Raw genomic sequence first — 27,258 nt, forward strand, 5'->3', positions numbered from 1 at the left:
GGCGCTACAGTGATATACAGTCAGGAGGGAGTGGCCCTGGGAGTCCTCAACATTGACTCTGGACCCCATGAAATCTCATGGCATCAGGTCAAACATGGGCAAGGAAACCTCCTGCTGATTACCACCTACCGCCCTCCCTCAGCTGATGAATCAGTCCTCCTCCATGTTGAACACCACTTGGAGGAAGCACTGAGGGTAGCAAGGGCACAGAATGTACTCTGGGTGGGGGACTTCAATGTCCATCACCAAGAGTGGCTCGGTAGCGCCGCTACTGACTGAGCTGGCCGAGTCCTGAAGGACACAGCTGCCAGACTAGGCCTGCGGCAGGTGGTAAGTGAACCAACACGAGGGAAAAAACTTACTTGACATCGTCCTCACCAATCTACCTGTCGCAAATGCATCTGTCCATGACAGTATTGGTAGGAGTGACCACCACACAGTCCTCGTGGAGATGAAGTCCCGTCTTCGCACTGAGGACGCCATCCAACATGTTGTGTGGCACGATCACTGTGTTAAATGGGATAGATTCAGAACAGATCTAGCTGCTCAAAACTGGGCATCCATGAGGTGCTGTGGGCAATCAGCAGCAGAATTGTATTCCAGCACAATCTGTAACCTCATGTCCCGGCATATTCCTCACTCTACCATTACCAACAAGCCAGGGGAATGAGGAGTGTAGAAGAGCATGCCAGGAGCAGCACCAGGCGTACCGAAAAATGAGGTGCCAACCTGGTGAAGCTACAACTCAGTATTACATGCATGCTAAACAGCGGAAGCAACATGCTATAGACAGAGCTAAGCGATTCCACAACCAACAGATCAGATCAAAGCTCTGCAGTCCTGCCACATCCAGTCGTGAATGGTGGTGGACAATTAAACAATTAATGGGAGCCATGATGTGGAGATGCCGGTGATGGACTGGGGTTGACAAATGTAAGGAATCTTACAACACCAGGTTATAGTCCAACTGTTTTATTTGGAAATCACAAGCTTTCAGAGGCTTTCTCCTTCGTCAGGTGAGCGAGTGTGGGATTCCATGGAAGGTTACCGCATTTATATTCAGAGAACAATACCTGGTGATTACAGATAATCTTTAAAAACTTGATGTCTGTGTCTATATGCGCGATCTTCTTGGATATCCTCTCCACTGTGAGCCGGCAGTTTGTGGTGTCGAGGAGGCTCTGTAAACATTCCCATCCTCAATGATGGCGGAGTCCAGCACGAGTGCAAAAGACAAGGCTGAAGCATTTGCAACCATCTTCAGCCAGAAGTGTCAAGTGGATGATCCATCTCGACCTCCTCCCGATATCCCCACCATCACAGAAGCCAATCTTCAGCCAATTCGATTCACTCCACACGATATCAAGAAACGGCTGAGCGCACTGGATGCAGCAAAGGCTATGGGCCCCAACAACATCCCAGCTGTAGTGCTGAAGACTTGTGCTCCAGAACTAGCTGCGCCTCCAGCCAAGCTGTTCCATTACAGCAACAACACTGGCATCGACCCGACAATGTGGAAAATTGCCCAGGTATGTCCTGTCCACAAAAAGCAGGACAAATCCAATCCGGCCAATTACCGCCCCATCAGTCTACTCTCAATCATCAGCAAAGTGATGGAAGGTGTCGTCGACAGTGCTATCAAGTGGGACTTACTCACCAATAACATGCTCACCGTTGCTCAGTTTGGGTTCTGCCAGGACCACTCGGCTCCAGACCTCATTACAGCCCTGGTCCAAACATGGACAAAAGAGCTGAATTCCAGAGGTGTGGTGAGAGTGACTGCCCTTGATATCAAGGCAGCATTTGACAGAGCGTGGCACCAAGGAGCCCTAGTAAAATTGAAGTCAATGGGAATCGGGGAAAACTCTCCAGTGGCTTGAGTCATACCTAGCACAAAGGAAGATGGTAGTGGTTGTTGGAGGCCAATCATCTCAGCCCCAGGGCATTGCGGCAGGAGTTCCTCAAGGCAGTGTCCTAGGCCCAACCATCTTCAGCTGCTTCATCAATGACCTTCCCTCCATCATAAGGTCAGAAATGGGGATGTTCGCTGATGATTTCACAATGTTCAGTTCCATTCGCAACCCCTCAAATAACGAAGCAGTCCGAGCCCGCATGCAGCAAGACCTGCACAACATCCAGACTTGGGCTCATAAGTGGCAAGTAACATTCATGCCAGACAAGTGCCAGGCAATGACCATCTCCAACAAGAGAGAGTCTAACCACCTCCCCTTGACATTCAATGGCATTACCATCGCCGAATCCCCCACCATCAACATCCTGGGGGTCACCATTGACCAGAAACTTAACTGGACCAGCCACAAATACTGTGGCTACAACAGCCAGTCAGAGGCTGGGTATTCTGTGGCGAGTGATTCACCTCCCGACTCCCCAAAGCCTTTCCACCATCTACAAGGCACAAGTCAGGAGTGTGATGGAATACTCTCCACTTGCCTGGATGAGTGCAGCTCCAACAACACTCAAGAAGCTCGACACCATCCAGGAAACAGCAGCCCGTTTGATTGGCATCCCATCCACCACCCTCAACATTCACTCCCTTCACCACTGGCGCACTGTGGCTGCAGTGTGTACCATCCACAGGATGAACTGCAGCAACTGGCCAAGGCTTCTTCGACAGCACCTCCCAAACCCACGACCTCTACCACCTAGGAGGACAAGAGCAGCAGCAGGCACATGGGAACAACACCACCTGCACGTTCCCTTCCAAGTCACACACCATCCCGACTTGAAAATATATCGCCGTTCCTTCATCGTCGCTAGGTCAAAATCCTGGATCTCCCTTCCTAACAGCACAGTGGGAGAACCTTCACCACACGGACTGCAGCTGTTCAAGAAGGCGGCTCACCATCACCTTCTCAAGGGCAATTAGGGATGAGAAATAAATGCCGGCCTCGCCAGCGATGCCCACATCCCATGAACGAATAAAAAAAAATGGGATGATAACAGATCTGGCCCGGGTAAATTGGAATCAAAGATCGGCAGGCAAAACTGTAATTGAACAGTGGGCGGCCTTTAAGGAGGAGATGGTTCGGTACAGTCTCGGCACATTCTGCCTTGTGGGAAAGGTAGGGCAACTAAATCCAGAGCTCCCTGGATGGCAAGAGATAGCGAGTAAGATGAAACGGAAAAAAGGTGTGTATGACAGACGTCAGGTTGATAACACAAGTGAGAAACAGGCAGAATATAGAAAGTTCAGAGGGAAAGTGAAAAAGGAAATAAGAGGGACAAAGAGAGAGTATGAGAATAGATTAGCAGGCAACATAAAAGTCTTCTACAAGCATGTAAACAGTAAACAGGCAGTAAGGAGGAGTGGAGCCGATTAGGGACCATAAAGGAGATCCACTCATGGAGGCAGAGGGGATGGCTGAGGTACTAAATGAGTACTTTGCATCTGTCTTTACCAAGGAAGATGCTGCCAGAGTCTCAGTAAAGGAAAATATAGTTGAGATACTGGACGGGCTAAAAGTTGATAAGGAAGAGGTACTCGAGAGGCTAGCTGTACTTAAAGTAGATAAGTCACCCGGTCCGGATGGGATGCATCCTAGGTTGCTGAGGGAAGTAAGAGTGGAAATTGCAGAGGTACTGGCCGTAATCTTCCAAACATCCTTAGATACAGGTGTGGTGCCAGAGGACTGGAGAATTGCAAATGTTACACCCTTGTTCAAAAAAGGGTGAAAGGATAAACCCAGCAACTATAGGCTAGTCAGTTTAACTTCAGTGGTGGGGGAACTTTTAGAAACAATAATCTGGGACAGAATTAACAGTCACTTGGATGAGTGTGGATGGATTAGGGAAAGCCGGCATGGATTTGTCAAAGGCAAATTGTATTTAACTAATCTGATAAGAGTTTTTTGATGAGGTAACAGAGAGGGTAGATGAGGGCAATATAGTTGATGTGGTGTATATGGGCTTTCAAAAAGACGTTTGATAAAGTGCCGCACAGTAAGCTTATCATCAAGATTGCAGCCCATGGAATAAAGGGGGCAGTAGCAACATGGATACAGAATTGGCTAAGGAACAGAAAACAGAGTAGTGGTAAAAGGCTGTTTTTCGGACCGGAGGGAGGTGTATAGTGGTGTTCCCCAGGGGTCAGTGCTGGGACCACTGCTTTTCATGATATATATTGATGACTTGGATGTGGGTGTACAGGGCACAATTTCAAAATTTGCAGATGACAAAACTTGGAAGGGTAATAAACAGTGGGGAGGATAGTGATAGACTTCAAGAGGATATAGACAGGTTGGTGGAACGGGCAGACACGTGGCCGATTAAATTTAACGCAGAAAAATGCGAAGTGATACATTTCGGTTGGAAGAATGAGGAGAGGCAATATAAACTAGAGGACACAACTCTAAAAGGAGTACAGGAAGAGAGATATCTGGGGGTATATGTGCACAAATCCTTGAAGGTGACAGGGCAGGTTGAGAAAGCGGTTAAAAAGCATATGGGTTCCTGGGCTTTATTAATAAAGGCTAGAGTAGAAAAGTATGGAAGTCATGATGAACCTTTATAAAACACTGGTTCGGCCACAACTGGAGTATTGTGTCCAGTTCTGGGCACTGCACTTTAGGAAAGATGTGAAGGCCTTGAAAAGGGTGCAGAAGAGGAGATTTACTAGAATGATTCCAGGGATGAGGGAATTTAGTTACGTGGATAGACTGGAGAAGCTGGGGTTGTTCTCCTTGGAACAGAGACAGTTGTGAGGAGATTTGATAGAGATATTCAAAATCATGAAGGGTCTAGACAGAGTAGATCAAGAGAAACTGTTCCCATTGGCAGAAGGGTCAAGAACCAGAGGACATAGATTTAAGGTGATTGGCAAAAGAACTAAAGGTGACATGAGGAAAAACTTTTTTTTAAACACAGCGAGTGGTTAGGATCTGGAATGCATTGCCCAAGGAGATTGTTGGAGGCAGATTCAATCATGGCCTCCAAAAGGGAACTGGATAAGTGCTTGAAAAAAAACTTGCAGGGCTACGGGGATAGGGTGGGGGAGTGGGACTAACTAGATTGCTCTTGCATTGAGCCAGTGCGGACTCGTTGGGCCGAATGGCCTCCTTCCGTGCTGTAACCTTTCTATGATTCTATACATATACACCTGCATCTCAAGATCACTCCAGGGTATTCACTGTTCTGGACATTTAATGGGCTTCGGATTCTGCTTCAAAACCACCTAATAATCCCATTATATACAGTAGATCCCTCAGAAATGCACCTCTCTACAAAAAAAGTATTACTTTAGAACCATTCACAGATGTCATGTATCTTGAGGCTGTGTCACAATTTAATATCCTTTTAATTGTTACTTTGGTGGCCATCAGCGCAACGGTCAGATAACCAACTAAAAATAATAATTTTAAATTCAGTTCGTGGAGACAGTATTTTAGTCTCCGTTGTATTGAAATATGCAAAACTAGAATGTTTGTCATCAGGACTGCAAGTTATTATTGTACACATTCTATCCTCCTGTATATCATGCGACACTAAAACATGTTGATCAACTACAAGAATCTCTCAATCTCCTGTACCATTGGTACAAGACTATAAATGTAATTTATAGAATCAATAAACCACTCAAGCTCCACTCAGGATTTGAGATATCAGGACCTTATTGCTCACTCCCAATCATCTGTAATTCTGTACATGATGCCTCTAAAGAGTCATAAGAAAGCAACTTGCAAATAACTTTGATGTATCAATGCACAAGCCCTATTCACATAGTCAGCCTGAAATTTATTTTATGGATTACTTTATTTCAACAACTATAGATAAAAGAACCTGGAAAACTTGCATCTTTTATAAAGAACATTTTGGAAACTGTTCAATTTGAACTGAAGTGAATTTGCAAACCTCAAACTAGGCCACTAATGCCACATGCACTGGAAAGAAAAACAGGACTACCATTTTGCCAGATGTTGGGACACTATGCTAGAGAACTGTATTGTAAACCAGGTACAGATTCATTGAGATCATGTAATATTTCTGCTATATTTTGGGTGGCTTTACTATAAAATTCACTCCCAGAAAAGAATGTTACAGATTACTCAACTACTGCTACACTCCTAATACACACAAGAGTAATTCAGAGGAGCACTTTAGTAAGTGATAGTCTAACCTAGCACTCAAATCAACAGCTATACTTTATCAGACGTCATGTAACTTGCTGACTAGACACCTCAACACCACGATGGGGCAAAAAGCAAAATACTGCAGATGCTGGAAATCTGAAATAAAAACAGAAAATGCTGGAAACGCTCAGCCGGTCAAGCAGCATCTGTGGAGAGAGGAAGGTTGGGTTAACAGTTCAGGTCCATGACCTGGCGAAAGGTCATGGATCTAAAACGTTTATCCTACCTTCTTCTCTCCACAGATGCTGCCTGACCTGCTGAGTGTTTCCAGCATTTTCTGTTTTTACTACAATGAAGCCTCTCATCAGCAGATGCTCAGTTAAGTGGCTGTTGAATCAACATCCTCAAAATCGTAAAAATCCTAGAATACAAACAGTATTCGCGACAGATTTAAATAATTCATTTCACAAGAATTGTCCATGTAATAATAGTATAATCAAAAGGGAGTACTTGCAAAAAGAAGCTCCCACACGTTGACACTTCAGCCTAAATTTCTCACATATGTATTTAAAGATAGAAATTACAACTTCTGGAGGAAAGGGAGGGATGATACTGGCTTAGAACACGCTCCTCAGTGTATGAATTCTAACCAGCCAGACTGATGGATGAAAACCCTCCTCTTTGATGACTACAAAGGTTCTAAGGGATATGAATTTTGGACAGTCCCAGCCCATTTAGTCATTGGCATGAGTCCACTGCACATAATTCAGTAGTAAACTGGAACGATCACTTAAAGGCCACAAGGCTGGATGGTGTGTGAAATAGAAAAACATTGGTGCAGTAAGGAATGCTATCCTGAAGTTGTGTAGAGGAACTTTACAGCCTTTGATGAAGACACTGGGAAATGCTTTATTTGCATATATTGACTTCATTTTAATTAAGTTCAACCTTCCAACCCTTCAATAGAAATCTGTAATCTTTTAATTATTTATCTCCCTTTGCTGGGGGAAGTTTGGTCTCTCAATTAAGTTACTGGCCTTGTTTGCAACAATTACTACCAAAAAATAATAATGACAAGGTTACAGGTAATTCTACCAATAGAATTATGGATTGCTGAGAGCAAATAGTTCAACTCTAATTTACACAAGGTTCACATGACAAGCAAAATAAATAGTTTATGGGGATGGGAGGGAGCGGGTGTCATCTGGACACATTACATTACAATTCTATACACACCTTCTGCCAAGTCGAATTTGTTTTCAGAATCCACTTTATAATCTCGAACATGTGAAGCCTGGTAATGACATTTAAAAATAAACAGTGCTGAAATCGCATTGATTAAAGAGTAGGACAAGATTGTGATGCGATCACTGCAGAATCTGGTTGTTTGACTTACAGGAAGTACAAGGGAATTATTTTGTTGTTCTGAAGGAACTAAGAGCCTAGTATAAACCTTTATTAAACTAATTTGGAGTTACCATTGAATTCAGTATCTTCATAACTCTTCCTGCATTCAAGAACTGTGAAGCATTAGTGTCACAGTTCTGGTGCATGACAAAGATGAGAAAAAGCACTTTAAATATAGAGGTAAGCACCTCCAGTATAGGTACAGGCAAAAGGAGAAAAAAGCATATCAAAAGAAACAGAACATTCAAATTGTTCCAGGTACCTCTCCACTTATTGTACCCTGACAACTGACCGAGTGTGGCACCAAGGAGTCCTAGTAAAATTGAAGTCAATGGGAATCAGGGGGAAAACTCTCCAGTGGCTGGAGTCATACCTAGCACAAAGGAAGATGGTAGTAGTTGTTGGAGGCCAATCATCTCAGCCCCAGGACATTGCTGCAGGAGTTCCTCAGGGCAGTGTCCTAGGCCCAACCATCTTCAGCTGCTTCATCAATGACCTTCCCTCCATCATAAGGTCAGAAATGAGGATGTTTGCTGATGATTGCACAGTGTTCGGTTCCATTTGCAACCCCTCAGATAATGGAGCAGTCCGAGCCCGCATGCAGCAAGACTGGACAACATCCAGACTTAGGCTGATATGTGGCAAGTAACATTCACGCCAGACAAGTGCCAGGCAATGACCATCTCCAACAAGAGAGAGTCCAACCACCTCCCCTTGACATTCAACAGCATTACCATCGCCAAATCCCCCACCAACATCTTGGGGGTCACCAATGTCCAGAAACTTAACTGGACCAGCCACATAAATACTGTGGCTACAAGAGCAGGTCAGGGGCTGGGTATTCTGCGGCGAGTGATTTACCTCTTGACTCCCCAAAGCCTTTCCACCATCTACAACTCAGGAGTGTGATGGAATACTCTCCACTTACCTGGATGAGTGCAGCTCCAACAACACTCTAGAAGCTCGACACCATCCAGGACAAAGCAGCTCGCTTGATTGGCACCCCATCGACCATCCTAAACATTCACTCCCTTCACCACCGGCGCACCGTGGTTGCAATGTGTACCATCTATAAGATGCACTGCAACAACTCGCCACGGCTTCTTCCACAGCACCTCCCAAACCCGTGACCTCTACCATCTGGAAGGACAAGGGTAGCAGGCACATGGGAACACCACCACCTGCACGTTCCCCTCCAAGTCACACACCATCCCGACTTGGAAATATATCGCCGTTCCTTCATCGTTGCTGGGTCAAAATCCTGGAACTCCCTACCTAACAGCATGGTGGGAGAACCTTCACCACACGGACTGCAGCGGGTCAAGGCAGCGGCTCACCACCACCTTCTCGAGGGAAATTAGGGTTGGGCAATAAATGCTGGCCTTGCCAGTGACTCCCACATCCCATGAAAAAATTTTAAAACATTTTTGAAGCCAGACAGTTTGGAAGCACTAGGTCCATTATAGTGTACATAAATCAGTGACTGGCCACTTGTCAGATGAAACACCTATCTAAAATTTAAACACTGACCAAAATTCCAAGAATTTTACTCTCCTATAGAATAAAACAACCTTTCATTCATGATAGAAAATGTCAAGTATTCTTTTTCTGATGCAAAAACTGTTACCACGCTAAATGCTGTCGCTACAAGTTATGGTTATTTCGTACCATTATTCAATATTCTTAACATTTTGTGCCAGAAACCCCAACAACTTTGATTTGAATGCCTTGTGACATACTGCTATAGGTAGAAGTTACTTTACAAGTTCCCATCTTCACTCCTTTAAGACCAAGGGCCACAAACCGAGTGCACCTGGCGCACAACTAATATAGTCATTCGTTGTCAAAGCCAGGTTGGCCAAGTTGAGCACTACCATGCCTCCCTCTCCTCAGCTAAATTTTCCAATTACTCCAAGATTATCCTGGAATACAAGGACAATCCAGAGCTTATTTTGTTCATGACAAGCGATGTTTTCAAACCACTTTATCTCACCCTCATCTCCAACACTAAATGCAAAGAGCTCATGGATTTCTTCATCTCTATTACATAAGAACATAAGAAATAGTAGGAATTGGCCATACGGCCATTCAAGCAGATCATGGCTGATCTTCGACCTCAACTCTACTTTCCTGCCCGATCCCCATATCCCTTGATTCCCCTCGAGTCCAAAAATCTATCTATTTCAGCCTTGAATATATTCAACGACTCAGCATCCACAGCCCTTTGGGGTAGAGAATTCCAAAGATTCACAACCCTCAGTGAAGAAATTCCTCATCTCAGTCTTAAATGGCTGACCCCTTATCCTGAGACTGTGCCGTCCAGTTCTAGAGTCTCCAGCTATGGGAAACAGCTTTTCAGCATTTACCATGTGAAACCCCCTCAGAATCTTATATGTTTCAATGAGATCAACTCTCATTCTTCTACTCCAGAGCATATAGGCCCATTCTACTCAACCTCTCCTCATAGGACAACCCTCTCATCCCAGGAATCAATCTAGTGAATGTTCGTTGCACCGCCTCTAAGGCAAGTACATCCTTCCTTAGATAAGGAAACCAAAACTGTATGCAGTACTCCAGGTGAGGTCTCACTAAAGCCCTGTAGAATTGTTGTAAGACTTCCTTACTCTTGTACTCCTTGTAATAAAGGTCAACATGCCATTTGCTTTCCTAATTGCTTGCTGTAGCTGCATGCTAACGTTTTGTGTTTCTTGTATGAGGGCCCCAAGTCTCTCTGAACACCAACATTTAATACTTTCTCACAATTTAAAATATATTCTGTTTTTTCTATTCTTCCTACCAAAGTGAATAACCTCATATTATACTCCATCTGCCACTTTCTTGCCCACTCACTTAACTACATCCCTTTGCAGACTCTGTCCTCCTCACGTTTAATTTCCCACCTAGCTTTGTGTCGTCAGCAAACTTGGATACATTACTCTCGGTCCCTTCATCAAAGTCATTAATATAGATTGTAAAGAGCTGGGGTCCAAGCACCGATCCTTGCGGCATCCTATTAGATACAGCCTGACAACCTGAAAATGACCAGTTTATCCCTACTTTATTTTCTGTCTGTTAACCAATCCTCTATCCATGCTAATATGTTGCCCCCAACCCCCATGAGCCCTTACCTTGTGTAATAACCTTTTATGTGGCACCTTATTAAATGCCTTTTGAAAATCCAAATATATGACATCCACTGGTTCCCTTTATCTACCCTGCTAGTTACATCCTCAAAAAACTAAAGTTTATCTAACATGATTTCCCTTTCGTAAAACCATGTTGACTCTACCCAATCATATGATTTTCTAAGTGCCCTGTTACCACGTTCTTAACTGACCTGTAGTTCCCTGTTTTCTCTCTCCCTCCTTTCTTGAATAGCAGAGTCACATTTGCTACCTTCCAAGCCACTGGGACTGTTCTAGAATCTAGGGAATTTTGGAAGATCATAACCAATGCATCCACCACCTCTGCAGCCACCTCTTTTAGAACCCTCGGATGTAGGCCATCAGGTCCTGGGGATTTATTAGCTTTTAGTCCCATTAGTTTCTCAAGTACTTTTTCTCTACTGATATTAATTACCTTAAGTTCTTCACTCTCATTAGCCCCATGGTTCCCCACTATTTCTGGTGTCATCTACTGTGAAGACAGATACAAAATATTTGTTTAACAAATCTGCCATTTCCTGTTTCCCTATTATAATTTCTCCAGTCTCAGCCTCTAAGGGACCGTTTACTTTTGCTACTCTCTTCTTTTTTACATACTTGTAGAAGCTCTTACAATCTGTTTTTATATTTCTTGCTAGTTTACTTTCATATTCTATTTTCTCCCTTATCATCATCAATTTTTGGTCATCCTTTGCTGGTTTCTAAAACACTCCCAATCTTCAGGCTTACTACTCTTGGCAACGTTATAGGCCTCTTCTTTTAATCTAATACTATCTTTAGTTAGCCATGGGTAGATCACTTTTCCCGTGGAGTTTTTATTTCTCAATAGAATATATATTTGTTGAGAATATTTAAATATTTCTTTATATGTTTGCCATTGTTTTTCAACTGTCATACCTTTAATCTAATTTCCCAATCAATCTTAGCCAACTCGCCCCTCATTCCTATGTAATTGGCTTTAATTAAGTTTAAGACTCTAGTTTCTGACTTAAGTACGTCACTCTCAAACTCAATGTGAAATACTATCATATTCTGATCACTCTTCCCCAGAGGATCCCTTACTGTGAGATTACTAATTAACCATGTATCATTACATAATACAAGATCTAAAATAGCCTGTTCTCTGGTTAGTTCCATGACGTATTGCTCTAGGAAACCGTCTCCAATACATTCCATGAACTCATAAGAACATAAGAAATAGGAGCAGGAGTAGGCCAATCGGCCCTTCGAGCCTGCTCCGCCATTTAATAAGATCATGGCTGATCTGATCCTAACCTCAAATCTAAATTGATGTCCAATTTCCTGCCCGCTCCCCGTAACCTCTAATTCCCTTTACTTCTAGGAAACTGTCTATTTCTGTTTTAAATTTATTTAATGATGTAGCTTCCACAGCTTCCTGGGGCAGCAAATTACACAGACCTACTACCATCTGAGTGAAGAAGTTTCTCCTCATCTCAGTTTTGAAAGAGCAGCCACTTATTCTAAGATTATGCCCCCTAGTTCTAGTTTCACCCATCCTTGGGAACATCCTCACCGCATCCACCCGATCAAGCCCCTTCACAATCTTATATGTTTCAATAAGATCGCCTCTCATTCTTCTGAACTCCAATGAGTAGAGTCCCAATCTACTCAACCTCTCCTCATATGTCCGCCCCCTCATCGCCGGGATTAACCGAGTGAACCTTCTTTGTACTGCCTCGAGAGTAAGTATGTCTTTTCTTAAGTATGGACACCAAAACTGTATGCAGTATTCCAGGTGCGGTCTCACCAATACCGTATATAACTGCAGCAATACCTCCCTGTTTTTATATTCTATCCCCCTAGCAATAAAAGCCAACATTCCGTTGGCCTTCTTGATCACCTGCTGCACCTGCATACTAACTTTTTGATTTTCTTGCACTAGGACCCCCAGATCCCTTTGTACTGCAGTACTTTCCGGTTTCTCGCCATTAAGATAATAACTTGCTCTCTGATTTTTCCTGCCAAACTCGTCCTCCAAACTATGGCTTCCAATTTGATTTGCCCAGTCTATATGAAGATTAAAGTCCCCCACAATTACTGCATTACGGAGACCATCTGTGCGACTGCCTGTGTAGCCATCTCTCCTCCTCTCCCCTGGCTCCTGACCATGAGGCCCCAACTCACCATGTTGCAGTTTCACTCCTATCTTCCCTGCCCTCTATAAACTAATCTCTTCCACGAGATCCACTTCCTGCTTACTTGATCCCCTCTGCACCCAATTCTTGACCAGACTTAATAATGCCATGCAAAGCCTGCTCGACCTGGAGCTGAGCTTCAAACCTCACATCACACACATCTCCAACCCTACCTCACTCCCATAAAAACCCTTATCCATGCTTTTCTCATCCCTAGACTTGATTTTTCTAATATGCTCCTTGGCTACCTCTTATCCACCACCCTCCATAAACTCTAACTTGTCATAAACGTAGCCACTCCTATCCATCCTGCAAAAATTCCCACTCGTCCATCACCCCGATCTTCACTGACCTATATCAGCTCTCCAGAATGTTGAATTAAAATCCTTATCCTCATCTTTGCTCTGTACTTTCACCTAATTTTGGAATAAAGCAACTTGACAATTCAAACTTTGCCTCACCTAATATTAACTCATTCCAGTATATACTATGGGTCACAAGGTGGTATGATTGTTAGATCCCTATCATACATATTGATAAAGGGCAGCGTAAGCCAACTCCCATAAAGGTAAGATGCTCAGACTGCTCACAGGAGCAACTGACACTACTGAATCAGCAAAGGTAGCTATGGCAGGCCTGAATTTGTACAGGGTTTAATTAAATTCACAGGACCATCTCAGCCCCAAATACAACTTATCAAGTCATGGACATAGCAGGATTTTATTTTTAGCTTTATGGCTAGATATTTTTTTTTAAATACATGCTTGAATTAACTTTCAACTACTATGCATAAATAAAATCAATATTTAACCCTCATCAAGTCAGAAAGCACAAGTACTATTCAGAAACATTTTAACTCTTCCAATTAAAATACGCTGCTTGCACGACAAACCCCCTTCCATAATTTGTTAATTCAGTGAAGCCACCATTGAAATATGAATGCCATGTACAGATTACATGGCATCTCAATGCAGCATTCAAAACTGTGGTGAAGGGGTTACTGAATGAGTAATGTTCTAAATGTGAAAGTTCAACTTTTCAAATCATACTATCGATGCTTTTTTGTATTAAGAGTTAGTGTGCATTAGGGTTAAACATGAAGAATTTAAATAGAACTATAAGTTGCTATCTGGCTGCTCCACTAGTTCAGCATTTATTCTACGAGTAGCTGAGCCATACAAATCAGGAAGGTTCCAGGTTCAATGTCCAGATTAATGTGAAGTTGGCTCACCTCAGCCAGCGCAACAGCAGGGATGCTACAACTGCCCTCAGCAATCTTGGGTTAAGGTGGGGAAAATTGGTCAGTGTTCCCACTCTTGATCACTATTCATTGACCCCTACTGGACACTGGAGGAACACAGGAATGGGTTCAGACTTGATATACCCCTTTCACTGGTGATATCCTCCCTGACTGCCACTCTCCAGAGCCCCCTTTGTAACAGACCCACTGTAACACCACAGAATAAAGTTTTTTAAGGTTGACAGCAAGACTGGGCATTCACAGCACGCCAGTATTTGCTGTTTGTAAACCTCATCCTTTCCTCACTTCCTGTGCATAGAGAATGTTGCTACAAGGAAGAAGAGTTTAAAAGGGTACCATCATTGGGCATGCACCTACATTGTTCTATTTCAAGTATCTCAAAAACGACCATTTTAGATGCAACAGTAGTGTGCAGCAGTATAATGTGAAGGGATCATTAGACAGAACACAAAATGAAGTACTTAGTGCAAGGTGGCAGGTAAAGCACTGGGACTGAGTGTGCACAAGGTGAGGGAAGAAGGGAGCACAGAGTTTGTAAATGCCATCAAAGCACACGGAAACACAAGAACACGGAGACTCCCATATGCAGTTGTCCAGTGCACGAGGATTTTGGGACATGGCGAATTACGAGTGTCTTGCTTGATCTTGCTCTAGTTGAGAATCCCAACCCAGTCAGTTAACCTCCATTCTCTATACCCTGTTGGCACCCCACATAATGCACTGATACCAAAACTGAGGGGATATACTTATCATACTTATGCCGGAAAGCCAGCACAGATTTGTTAGAAGGCAAATAGTGTTTAACTATCTTGATTGAGTTTTTTGATGAGGTAACAGAGAGGGTCGATGAGGGCAATGCGATTGATGTTGTGTTATGGACTTTCAAAAGGCGTTTGATAAAGTGCCACATAATAGGCTTGTCAACAAAATTGAAGCCCATGGAATAAAAGGGTTGTGGCAGCATGGATACAAAATTGGCTAAGAGACAGGAAACAGAGGGTAGCAGTGAACGGTTGTTTTTTGGACTGGAGGAAGGTTTACAGTGGTGTTCCCCAGGGATCGAAACCAGGACCACTTTTTAAAAAAATATATATTAATGGCTTGGACTTGGGTGTACAGGGCACAGTTTCAAAATCTGCAGATGACAAAACTTGGAAGTGCAGTAATCAGTGAAGAGAATAGAGCTAGACTTCAAGAGGACATAGACTGGTGGAATGGGCAGACACATGGCAAATGAAATTTAACAAAAGTGCAAAGTGATACATGTTAGCAGGAAGAACGAGGCAATGTAAACTAAATGGTACAAATCTAAACAGGGTGCAGGAACAGAGAGACCTTGGGGTATATGTGCACAAATCTTGAAGGTGGCAGGACAGGTTGAGAAAGTGGTTAAAAAAGCATACAGCATCCTGGGCTTTATAAAGAGAGGCATAGAGTACAAAAGCAAGGAAGTTATATTGAACCTTTATAAAACACTGGTTCAGCCACAGCTGGAGTGCTGTGTCCAATTCTGGACACTGCACTTTAGGAAGCATGTGAAGGCCTTAGACAGGGTGCAGATAAGGTTTACTCGAATGGTTCCAGGGATGTGGATAGACTGGAGAAGCTGGGGTAGTTCTCCTTAGAGCAGAGAAGACGATACAAAGCTAGGTGGGAAAGTAAGCTGTGAGGAGGACACAGAGTCTGCAAAAGGATATAGACAGGTTAAGTGAGTGGGCAAGAAGATGGTAGATGGAGTATAATGTGGGAAAATGTGAGGTTATTCACTTTGGTGGGAAGAATAGAAAAACAGAATATTTTTTAAATGCTGAGAAACTCAATAGGCCGAGTGGCCCCCTTCTGTGCTGTAACCAGCCTATGATTAGGAAAGACTGAACATGCTGGGGCTCTTTTCTCTTTTAAAAAAAAAGAGAAGGCTGAGGGGTGCCCTGGTAGATGTCTTTAAAATAATGAAAGGGTTTGATAAGATAGACAGAGAAAATGTTTCCACTTGTGGAGGAGTCCAAAACTAGAGGTCATCAATGTAAGATAGTCACCAATAACTCCAATAGGGAATTCAGGAGAAATTTCTTCACCCAAAGAATGTGGAACACGCTACCACAAGGAGTAGTTGAGGCAAGCAGCACAGATGCATTTAAGGGGAAGCTAGATAAGCACAAGAGAAAGGAATAGAAGGGTATGCTAATAAGGATTAGATGAATTGGGGAGGAAGGAGACTCGTGTGGAGCATGAACGCCGGTGTGGACCAGTTGGGCCGAATGGCCTGTTTCTGTGCTTTAGACTCAATGTAATTTCAGCCATATTTAAGAAAAAAAACAAAATGTTCTTAAAGCTCAAAAAAACTAGGGTATAGTTTGCACCCATCATTCTCCAGGAAGTTATGATGGCAGACATGGAACAAATGGCAGGTGCCAAATCACACTCTGTTTCGCGATCATAAATCCTATCAGCCTGTATATATATAGCACCAATGACAAAGGGCTCTGGAGGCAGATAGTCCACCAGCCTTCCCACCAGGGCATGGGATACAATGCAAAAAGGAGAAAAATTTAAAAAATAAGCGTCCGCAACCCCCTTCAAGGTATCATGGTAGCCTTCACTAGAATTAGTGACATCCACGTGTATTAACTAACTAAGGAAAACAAATTGTCCTTCACAAATAGAGCTAGAACAATCCCATAGCAGCCACGCAACGTATAGCAGATACTCCAAGATCTAAGCTTCACTGCAATGACAAAAAAAAAAATCATTACGACCACATAATACAAATAATACAAACTGGACAAATCTAGCAACGTGTCAGGATTTCTCTTTACAAAAGTAAAAAGGAACTTGTAGTCTATACAATTCCTGGCATTTAGGTGGGATGTTGCTTGTCTTGCCAGAACCCAAACTGGAAAAGATTAAAAAGCTCCTTTTGGCCCACATGTAGTGTTCATGCAAGTGTGTGGGGAAATATGCCGCTTCCCTACAGAGATGAGAGATTTTGAAAACCATATTATCTGAAAAGTTATCAGATTTGAAAGTTAACTGTTTATCATGACCTCGCATTGCATCTTCTGAAGAAGTCACATAGCAGCTCACCAGCTGTTGCCAAGACACCAGTTTCTCTGAGTTTATACCATATTTAAGGCTTTGCCCTACATTTCATCACCAGTAACTTGTCTACATCCATCTTATTTGGATGCTTCCATCCAAAACATGTTATCCAGTGTACTGGATAACATATGGCTTACTCCATGCCAAAGTCCATTTTCTACAACAGAATGGTGTTGCCAAGCAGTCAGACTTTGACATGATCAGAACCAGAACTAAGCTGTAAGCTAGCTTATGCCTCATTGAGTCTACTGAAAATCCATATATATTACAGCATGTACTTTCCCTTTATCTATGCAAATCAAACCAGTAATTTCTTTAAAAAACACTCAAATTTGTTAAACATTAGTATTAAAAGAAATAGGTGAGAAAATTGCAGATGCTCTCTAGATTCAGAAATGAGGCATTTGGATTGGAAAATTGCAAATGTCATTCATTACTTAAGGAGGGAGAAACCAGGTAACTACAGACCCGTCAGTTTGACGTCAGTTATGGGGAAGTTACTGGATTCTATCATCAGACAGAGTGACTGAGCACTTGGACAAATATGAGCTGATTAAAGAGATTCAGCAAGGTTTGAGAAGGGTAGCTTATGTCTGACTAATCTAGCTGAATTTTTTGTGTCGGCCACTAGCAGAGTGGATAGGGTAGTGCCTATATATATTGTCTCTATGGGCTTCCAGAAGGCATTTGATAAGGTTCTGCACAAAAAGATTAGCAAAAATGAAAGCACACGTAATGGCAGGTAACCTTGTGACATGTTGGAAATTGGTTGGGAGGCAGTAGACAGAGAGCAGGGATAAAGGGAATATATTCTGACTGGCAGGATGTGACAAGTGGTACCTGAAAGCTACACTTGGTTCTAACTTATGTGCAACACCATGGGAGATCGACGAGTAATATATTAAAAATCTTACTTGTATGTGCACTTCTTGTCAACTTTTTCCATTATAGGTTCCGGTGTCCACACTTATAATGCAAACTGTCTATGTAAACTAGTTAGGTTGTAATTACACCCTTCACCTGGGTCTCAGTGGTCTGTACTGCACTGCAAAAACTGTACTGCAAAAAATCTCCTATGATGTAACCAACTATTTACATCTCTGCTTCCCAAATTGCCCCAAGTTTTGTTATTTAGCTATAAACACCATGACATCCAATATTATATAGAAATAAAGGCAGAATGTATGACCCAAAAATGAGGACTGAATTATGTCTGCGTGCCCTGGTCCATTACCACTTGCCTTCTAACCCTGCTTCACCTGAAGACTACGCTTGGTCTTGTATCCCTTTGTGCAATAGCACAGGAGATATAAAATATTATATCTCCTATGCTATTGTAATGGGAAAGTCAAGATCAGTACAGTGCTGCGAAAAATTGATATTTCAAAAGAATCTAACAATAAACTGTAAAAGTGAAAAGAAGCCGCTAGTAATAACATGGAGATTAAAAATTAAATGAATAAAGTGAAGTACATGAACAAGATTTTTTGACATTATGCAATTACAACAGGAAAATCGCATGAAAAGGAATACAAACAACATGCATTAATACCGACAGACAATAATGAAAAATTACCGATGACCAGCGCAGTATAGGTAAGCAAGGAGTAATGAATAGACCACAAGCAACCATGAACATCAATACATTTATAGAGCAATAGCAGCAAATTGTTTCTTTATTATTTGTTCATGGGATGTGGGCGTCGCTGGCAAGGCCAGCATTTATTGCCCATCCCTAATTGCCCTCGAGGAGGTGGTGATGAGCCAGCTTCTCGAACCGCTGCAGTCCATGTGGTGAAGGGAGTTCCAGGATTTTGACCCAGCGATGATGAAGGAACAGCGATATATTTCCAAGTCAGGATGGTGTGTAACTTGGAGGGGAACGTGCAGGTGGTGTTGTTCCCATGTGCCTGCTGCCCTTGTCCTTCTAGGTGGTAGAGATCGTGGGTTTGGGAGGTGCTGTCGAAGAAGCCTTGGCCAGTTGCTGCAGTGCATCCTATAGTTGGTATACACTGCAGCCACGGTGTGCCGGTGGTGAAGGGAGTGAATGTTTAGGGTGGTGGAGGGGTTGCCAATCAAGCGGGCTGCTTTGTCCCGGATGGTGTCGAGCTTCTTGAGTGTTGTTGGAGCTGCACTCATCCAGGCAAGTGGAGAGTATTCCATCACACTCCTGACTTGTGCCTTGTAGATGGTGGAAAGACTTTGGGCAATCAGGTGAGTCACTCGCTGCAGAATAACCAGCCTCTGACCTGCTCTTGTAGCCACAGTATTTATGTGGCTGGTCCAGTTAAGTTTCTGGTCAATGGCGGCCCCCAGGATGTTGATGGTGGAGGATTCAGCAATGGTAATGGCATTGAATGTCAAGGGGAGGTGGTTAGACTCTCTCTTGTTGGAGATGGTCATTGCCTGGTGCAAATGTTACTTGCCACTTAGTAGCCCAAGTCTGGATGTTGTCTGGGTCTTGCTACATGCGAGCAGACTGCTTCGTTATCTGAGAAGTTGTGAATGGAACTGAACACTGCAATCATCAACGAACATCCCCATTTCTGACCTTATGATGGAGGGAAGGTCATTGATGAAGCAGCTGAAGATGGTTGGGCCTAGGAGACTGCCCTGAGGAACTCCTGCAGCAATGTCCTGGGGCTGAGATGATTGGCCTCCAACAACCACAACCATCTTCCTTTGTGCTAGGTATGACTCAAGCCACTGAAGAGTTTTCCCCCGATTCCCACTGACTTCAATTTTACTTGGGCTCCTTGGTGCCACACTCAGTCAAATGCTGCCTTGATGTCAAGGGCAGTCACTCCCACCTCACCTCTGGAATTCAGTTCTTTTGTCCATGTTTGGACCAAGGCTGTAATGAGGTCTGGAGCTGAGTGGTCCTGGCAGAACCCAAAGTGAGCATTATTCAATGCAGAAGCAGGCACAGCAATAACTTAATAAATAATTGAAGCATCAGGTATCAATGAATTCGTAGGTTAATGTAGGAGTGACAAGTGTGTAGCAGTGAATTGAAGCACAGCAGGGTGGGGTTGAAGGTAACGTGGAAAAGAAATGACTGAGTGAGTGGACTAGCAGGAGGAAGTACATGAGTAAGCAAGCAACAGCAAGCTAAACTGGGATGAAAATTTTAAAAATATAGCAGGCTAGCAAACAGGCAGAAAGCATGGGCATGTCTGATACTAGAGAAAATATGGGAATGGGCAAAGGTAAATGAATGAGCTAAATCAGGTACAGAACCAAGAGAAATTTAAACATCAGTGGGGCAAGCAGAAGGGAAATGGGAAGCAAAATGGAAGAATTTAGTGAGGTGGGCAGGCTAGCAGGAATTTTGTTCCTTCATTGTTGCTGAGTCAATATCCTAGAATTCTCCAATACTACTATGGGAGCACCATCACCACAAAGACTGCAGCAGTTTGAAAAGGCCCACCATCCCCTTTTTCAGGGCGAATGGGAATAGGAAAAAATACCGCCTTGTCAACAGCGTAGCACACTTACCAAAAACAAAGGAAAAAAGAAAAACTGCATGGGAAACATGGACACAGGATTTTACAATTGGAAAAGTGAGACCAAAAAACATGACAAGTAGTGAGGTTTGTAGGCAGGAAGTCCACAAACTATTGACTCCATTATTCAAAATTCATCACAGATCAAGAATGGAGCAAAATATCAGCTGCTGGCAAAAAAAAGACTATACAACCCTACTCTCATTTTCTCCTCTTCCCCCGAACATTCACATAATAGAAAGGGTATTGTAAAACTTACCAAGTCATGATTCAAAGATTTTATTCTCTTTTCAGGTCTTAAATCCTTCAACTACCACTCTACTTTTCAATATTATTTGAATTTAACAAGTTCACACAATCACCTCAACTAACTCAGTTTTCCATATAAAACAGAGAAACAGCAACACGATATGGTCATTCTTAACTTAATGTTTCTAGTGGACATGAGCCCCTAATTCAGTACTAAATAAGAATCTGAAAGAAGCCAAAAGGAGGACATGTGTAAAATTTCACACTGATGTTCATCTGTGGTTGGAGCAGAGGACCTATGATTTTTTTTTAATTTATTCATTCATTCATTAGATGTGGGCATCATTGGCAAGGCCAGCATTTATTGCCCATCCCTAATTGCCCTCGAGAAGGTGGTGGTGAGCCGCCTTCTAGCGGGATTGTACAGCTGATTGGCTTGCTCGGCTATTTCAAAGGGCAGTTAAGAATCAACCACATTGCTGTGGGTCTGGAGTCACATACAGGCCAGACCAGGTAAGGACGACAGGTTTCCTTCCCTAAAGGACATTAGTGAACCAGATGGGTTTTTACAACAATCCGGTAGTTTCATGGTCGCCATTACTGATACTAGCTTTTTATTCCAGACTTTTATTTAATTAACTGAATTTAAATTCCCCAGCTGCCGTGGCAGAATTTGAACTCATGTCTCTGGATTATTAGTCCAGGCCTCTGGATTACCAGTCCAGTAACATAACCATTCTGCTACCGTACCTTGATCTGCATGAGACTGCAAAGGCTAACGATGCAAATATAGGGTGACATCATCTATATTAACTTTTAATATATTAAAATGGTTCACATTTTTCTATAGATGCAAAACAATCTTTAAATGCTGGATGTTTCTGAGCTGCTAAATGAAACCTATGAGCAGATTCCAATTTGGAAAATTCCTTGACCAATGCAATTAAACCTATGTTTTCTTAGCTGTTATTAGTGGGCTTCATGGACACACCTCTATCAGCAGACCAATTAATGGGCATTACATTGTTATAAAACTTCTGCCCTTATATGGCAGTGCATCATCTGAGCAAGGTCATGGGAGATCTGCTAATTGGGAGTGGAGCACTCTCCTTCTCAGCAGTGACATCTGTTCTTTACAAAAACACGATTGCACATAATTATTGCCACATATCTATTATTCTCCATACACACACAAACAAATGATTTAGAGAAACACTTTCAAAATTACTCATTCCAATACTTCCTTATAAAATTATTTCTGAGCAAGCATGCAGTTATTAAGACACAATCTCCTGCAACCAAAGTCATCTCCAAAACAAATTTCAGTAAGAGATGGGCATACACAGTCTGAGTGTAAACATAGTAAGAAGGAAGGAGTTAAAGGCAGTAACTCCATTGAAAGTTTCAGAATAAAACCTCAGCAGTTCAGAACACAGTCTGAATCTTTGAATAGAACTCCTCATAGTTATAGTGAATGATTTGGCAATTTTAACCTGGAATGGAACAGAAAGTAGATTAAATTTGATAGAAGTGTAAGATTGTGCATTTCTTGAAACAAGCCAAACAAAAATCCAAAACTGCACATGAAGAAAAAAATATGCAGGATTAACATTTCTTAAATTATTTTCCTTTTGCAAATTATCCAGTAAATGGAAGAAACTTCCAGCCACTTCTTGCAGTCTGATCATAAACAAAAGTGTTTGCAACAGAGCTGAATTACACAGACCACATACAGTAGATTAGAAAGCCTAAGAATATAGAAAATTAAGACAAAAAAGGCTTTCTATAGGCACATTAGTAGTAAGAGGATACTCAAGGTAAGGATATGGCCACTAAAGAGATGAAGGAGGCAGGCTTGAGAAGTTATGACTTCTTTCCCCGTTAAAACCAAGAAGATTAAAAGGTGACCTGAATGAAGCCTTATGAAGCAGTTATGATAAATAGGAATAGATTGTATCCACTGGTCAGGGAGATGTAATGAGGGCACTATTTTAAGATAACCACAAAGAATTAAAGATTAGAATTAAATTAGTTACACAGAAAGCAGTCAGAATGTGGATTTCTCCTCCACAAACCATGATTGAAGCAGTCTACAAATTATTTGAAATTGGAATTAGATATCTGTCACAGAATCACAACATCCATGATCCATCCCAGTGCCAGCTTGGCATCACAACATTCAGGAGATCACAGGACTCATCAACAAGGAAGGTCATATAGCCCATCTCAGTTCTTGCATCCAGAAAGACCCTACATTCCACCCATTGCGTCATCTAATTGTTTCTTAAACGATTCAAAGGTTTTCACCTCCACTACGCTAGCTGAAAGTCTATTCACAATCACAGTAAAAGAGGTAGCTGAGACACTGGATGGGCTAAAAATTGATAAAGAGGAGGTATTAGAAAGGCTAGCTGTACTTAAAGTAGATAAGTCACCTGATCCGGATGGGATGCATCCTAGGTTGCTGAGGGAAGTAAGGGTGGAAATTGCAGAGGTACGGGCCATAATCTTCCAAACATCCTTAGATACAGGGGTGGTGCCAGAGGACTGGAGAATTGCAAATGTTACACCCTTGTTCAAAAAAGGGTGTAAGGATAAACCTGGCAACCACAGACCAGTCAGTTTAACTTCGGTGGTGGGGAAGCTTTTTAGAAATGATAATCTGGGACAAAATTAATAGTCACTTGGATAAGTGTGGATTAATAAAAGGAAAGCCAGCACAGATCTGTTAAAGGCAAATCGTGTTTAACTAACTTGATTGAGTTTTTTGATGAGGTAACAGAGAGGGTCAATGCGGTTGACATGGTGTATATGGGCTTCCAAAAGGCGCTTGATAAAGTGCTGCATAACAGGCTTGTCATCAAGATTGAAGCCCATGGAATAAAAGAGGCAGTGGCAGCATGGATACGAAATTGGCTAAGTGACAGGAAACAGAGAGTAGTGGTGAACATTTGTTTTTCTGACTGGAGGGAGGTATACAGTGGTGTTCCCCAGGGGTCGGTACTAGGACCATTGCTTTTCTTGATATATATTAAGGACTTGGGTGTAAAGGACACAACTTCAAAATTTGCAGCTGACACAAAACTTGGAAGTGTAGTGCACAGTGAGGAGGATAGTGATAGACTTCAAGAGGACAGACAGGCTGATGGAATGGGCAGGCATGTGGCAGATGAAATTTAACACAGAAAAGTGCAAAGTAATACATTTTGGTAGGAAGAACAAGGAGAGGCAACATAAACTGAAGGGTACAATTCTAAACAAGGTACAGGAACAGAGACTCCTGGGGGTATATGTGCACAAATCTTTGAAGGTGGCAGGACAGGTTAAGAAAGCGGTTAAAAAAGCATATGGGATCTTGGGCTTGATAAATAGAGGCATAGAGTACAAAAGCAAGGAAGTTATGAAGAACCTTTATAAAACACTGGTTTGGCCACAACTGGAGTACTGTCTCCAGTTCTGGGCACCACACTTTAGGAAAGATGTGAAGGCCTTAGAGAGGGTACAGAAAAGATTTACTAGAACGGTTCCAGGGATGAAGGACTTCAGTTATGTGGATGGACTGGAGAAATTGGGGTTGTTCTCCTTGGAACAGAGACGGTTGTGAGGAGATTTGATAGAGGTATTCAAAATCATGAAGGGTCTATACAAAGTAGATAGAGAGAAACTGTTCCCATTGGCAGAAGGGTTAAGAACCGTAGATTTAAGGTGATTGGCAAAAGAACAAAAGGCGACATGAGGAAAAACTTTTTTTAAAAAAACACAGCAAATGGTTGAGATCTGGAATGCACTGCCTGAGGGGGTGTTGGAGGCAGATTCAATCATGGCTTTCAAAAGGGAATTGGATAAGTACTTGAAGGGAAAAAATATGCAGGGCTAGGGAGGAGGACAGGGGAGTGGGACTAGCTGGATTGCTTTTGCAGAGCGCCGGCACAGACTTGAGGGGCTGAATGGCCTCCTTCCGTGCTGTAACCATTCTATGATTCCACATAATCACTTGGAGCAACAAACTTCCTGATATCAGTCTTACATTTACATTTGTCTTTTACTGGTTTGACCCATGTCCCTTGTCCTACTCTCACAATTTAATTTAAAGTAATATTCTTGATTTACCTTTTCCATCTTACATAACTCTCTCTATAAAATCACCTCTCAAGCACCTAGAGGCTGAAAACTCTTTCCTCATATCTCAGGCCTTTTACTCTAGGTATCAATCTTATGGCTGTTCTCTGTACTGCCTCCAGCACTTGAATGTCTCCTTTATTTTTTGGTATCCAGAACTGGATGTTGTTTGACCAGTGTATTTTGAATGATGACTACTTCCTACAACTACTGTTTTGACTCTGTAGAACAACATTGTATTGGCTTGGTGAATTGCTGCTCTGCATTGGTTGGATATGTTGAGCATCAGATCTACAAATATTCATACATCTCTTTCAAATTCATTTAGCTATTTCAACATCATTTGTGGAGTATATGTGTCATTCATTTTTGTTTCCCATAAGCAGTACTATACACGTAGTCTGTATTAAATTTCACCTGGACTGTTGTGCCCACTTACATATTGCGTCCAACTCATTCTGTAATTTCTGAGCTGCTTCTTCAGATTCCACTGCCCCTCCTAGTTTGGCATCATCTGCAAATTTGACTACTTTGCCTTGAGTTTCTGAGTCCAGGTCATTAATTTAAATTAGGCACAGTAGAGATAACTAAACACCTCCTAATCTGCCAGCATCTTAGTGATATTGACTGTGATTGGCTGGTACAATCTTAAATTGAGTTTTGCCCATTTTACATCATCCCTGGCAGCCTCTTTCAGAGGGTGGAACCTGGGATTCTACAAGTCTGGTTATGGATTTAGCAAAAAGTGGCATCAAGTGTAAACCACACCCCAGCGAATTATTATTGCTGTAGGAGTTAACCACTACGGGAGGAAAGGCTTTCCACCAAGACATCTTTCCGAGTCTGAGAGAAACTGGCTCGTGTTTCCCCACCCCCCCATCACACTTGTTTTCTCTCGTGATATGAATGCGTCAGCTATAATCCTCTGGACCCGCCAGATTATGCAACGCCCTCCCTCATGAGCCATTCTCTATCAACATCTCCGTCCCTAAATTTTCAGTGCTGCCCATGTCTAAAAATGCCAAACGGTCTCTTCCTGGCCCTTGTCAAATTCCTGGATTTGGAGACTATGCTGGGCTCTCGGACAAGAAGAATCGATGCGTTTAAACATCCACCGGTTAAAATACACGGGGGGGGGGGGGGGGGAACTGACGAATACAGAGATGCACACCTTTCAATGTTGCGCCCCGCTTCAAGCTGACCGTGTGTTGGACCTTACCTAATTTTTTCAATAAAGCGCATTTGGGGTTCGATATCTTTAAAAGGATGTAATGACCCGTCAACGCCACGATAGCATTTTATTAAAACTATTATTTTATTTATCGCCCATTGTAACCATCTTCCATATGTGTGTGTATATTATAATAATAATAATAATAAATAAAAAGAAACTTACGACATACAATGAGCATTGGTTAGCGAGCACACACCTACCCAAACCATCACAGTGTCCGGTGTAAGTGCACTAACAACTACCCGCCCCTGAAATGGCGCCCAACGAAGATCACGTCACGTGCAAATAACCAGCAACCTGATTGGTCAATGAGGGCTCAGGCGGTAACCAGGACAACAACATCCGTCACCTTTTAAAAAAAATCTCTATGGTAACAGACAAATTGATTGGTTTGGACCCTGCGGGGAAGTGGTTGAGGATCATATTTCTTATCCCTGCCAACTGCACTTGAAAAAAAACACACCAATATTTTGGGCACGATCTGGTTGTTGGTTCGCAGTGTTACTGCGGACGGACCGATTTAATCATGGAATGATTAAGACCCACCGCACGTCCTGTTTTGGAGCAGGTAGCTCATTTTTTTTTCCAACAACTTCTTCAGAAATTTCTAAAATGTAAAATTGACCCCCAAAATAGTGATTTTTTTTTACTCACCGTAATACCCATAGTGAATTGTGATAGCAAAGTGAACTTTACAGAGTGAGTGTTTGGGGGTGTGGACGATCCTGAGGACTGATTCCAAGCAGTAGCAACAGCTTAAAAAAAACGTACACAGTCCCCAAAAAGTTGACAATTCAAGAATGGCCCTCCGCTATCTAAGGGGGCTGCTCCTCAAGTTCTGGCTGCACTTCAGTCCTACGCTCCTGATCTTTGGCCACCCGGTGAGGAGGGGGGCGGGCAGGCCGGGGGACGTCGTCCTGGGCCTGTCCAAGGTGGCTATCCACAGGTCCAGGTTAGACACAGCCCGTGGGGGCGGT

The 27,258-nt window shown here is 42.6% G+C and overlaps 1 protein-coding gene across 5 annotated transcripts in view; it reads right to left on the reverse strand.

Moving 5' to 3' along the window:
* tnpo1 (transportin 1) overlaps positions 1 to 26,524 on the reverse strand; it is a 156,133-nt gene extending 129,609 nt beyond the window's left edge. For 4 of the 5 annotated variants that reach the window (XR_010962655.1, XM_067982735.1, XM_067982733.1 and 1 more), the window contains exon 1: positions 26,451 to 26,522. Coding sequence is in view for 3 of the 5 variants with exons in the window: in XM_067982735.1 (XP_067838836.1) it covers positions 26,451 to 26,459 (9 nt within the window). In the remaining 2 variants the exon portion in view is untranslated. Of the gene's footprint in view, positions 1 to 26,443 lie in introns of all 5 variants that reach the window. The other variant, XM_067982738.1, reaches the window with a different exon arrangement.
* Positions 26,525 to 27,258: the final 734 nt, after the last annotated feature.

Source organism: Heptranchias perlo, chromosome 4 (genome assembly GCF_035084215.1).
Source record: "Heptranchias perlo isolate sHepPer1 chromosome 4, sHepPer1.hap1, whole genome shotgun sequence".
NCBI lineage: Eukaryota > Metazoa > Chordata > Chondrichthyes > Hexanchiformes > Hexanchidae > Heptranchias > Heptranchias perlo.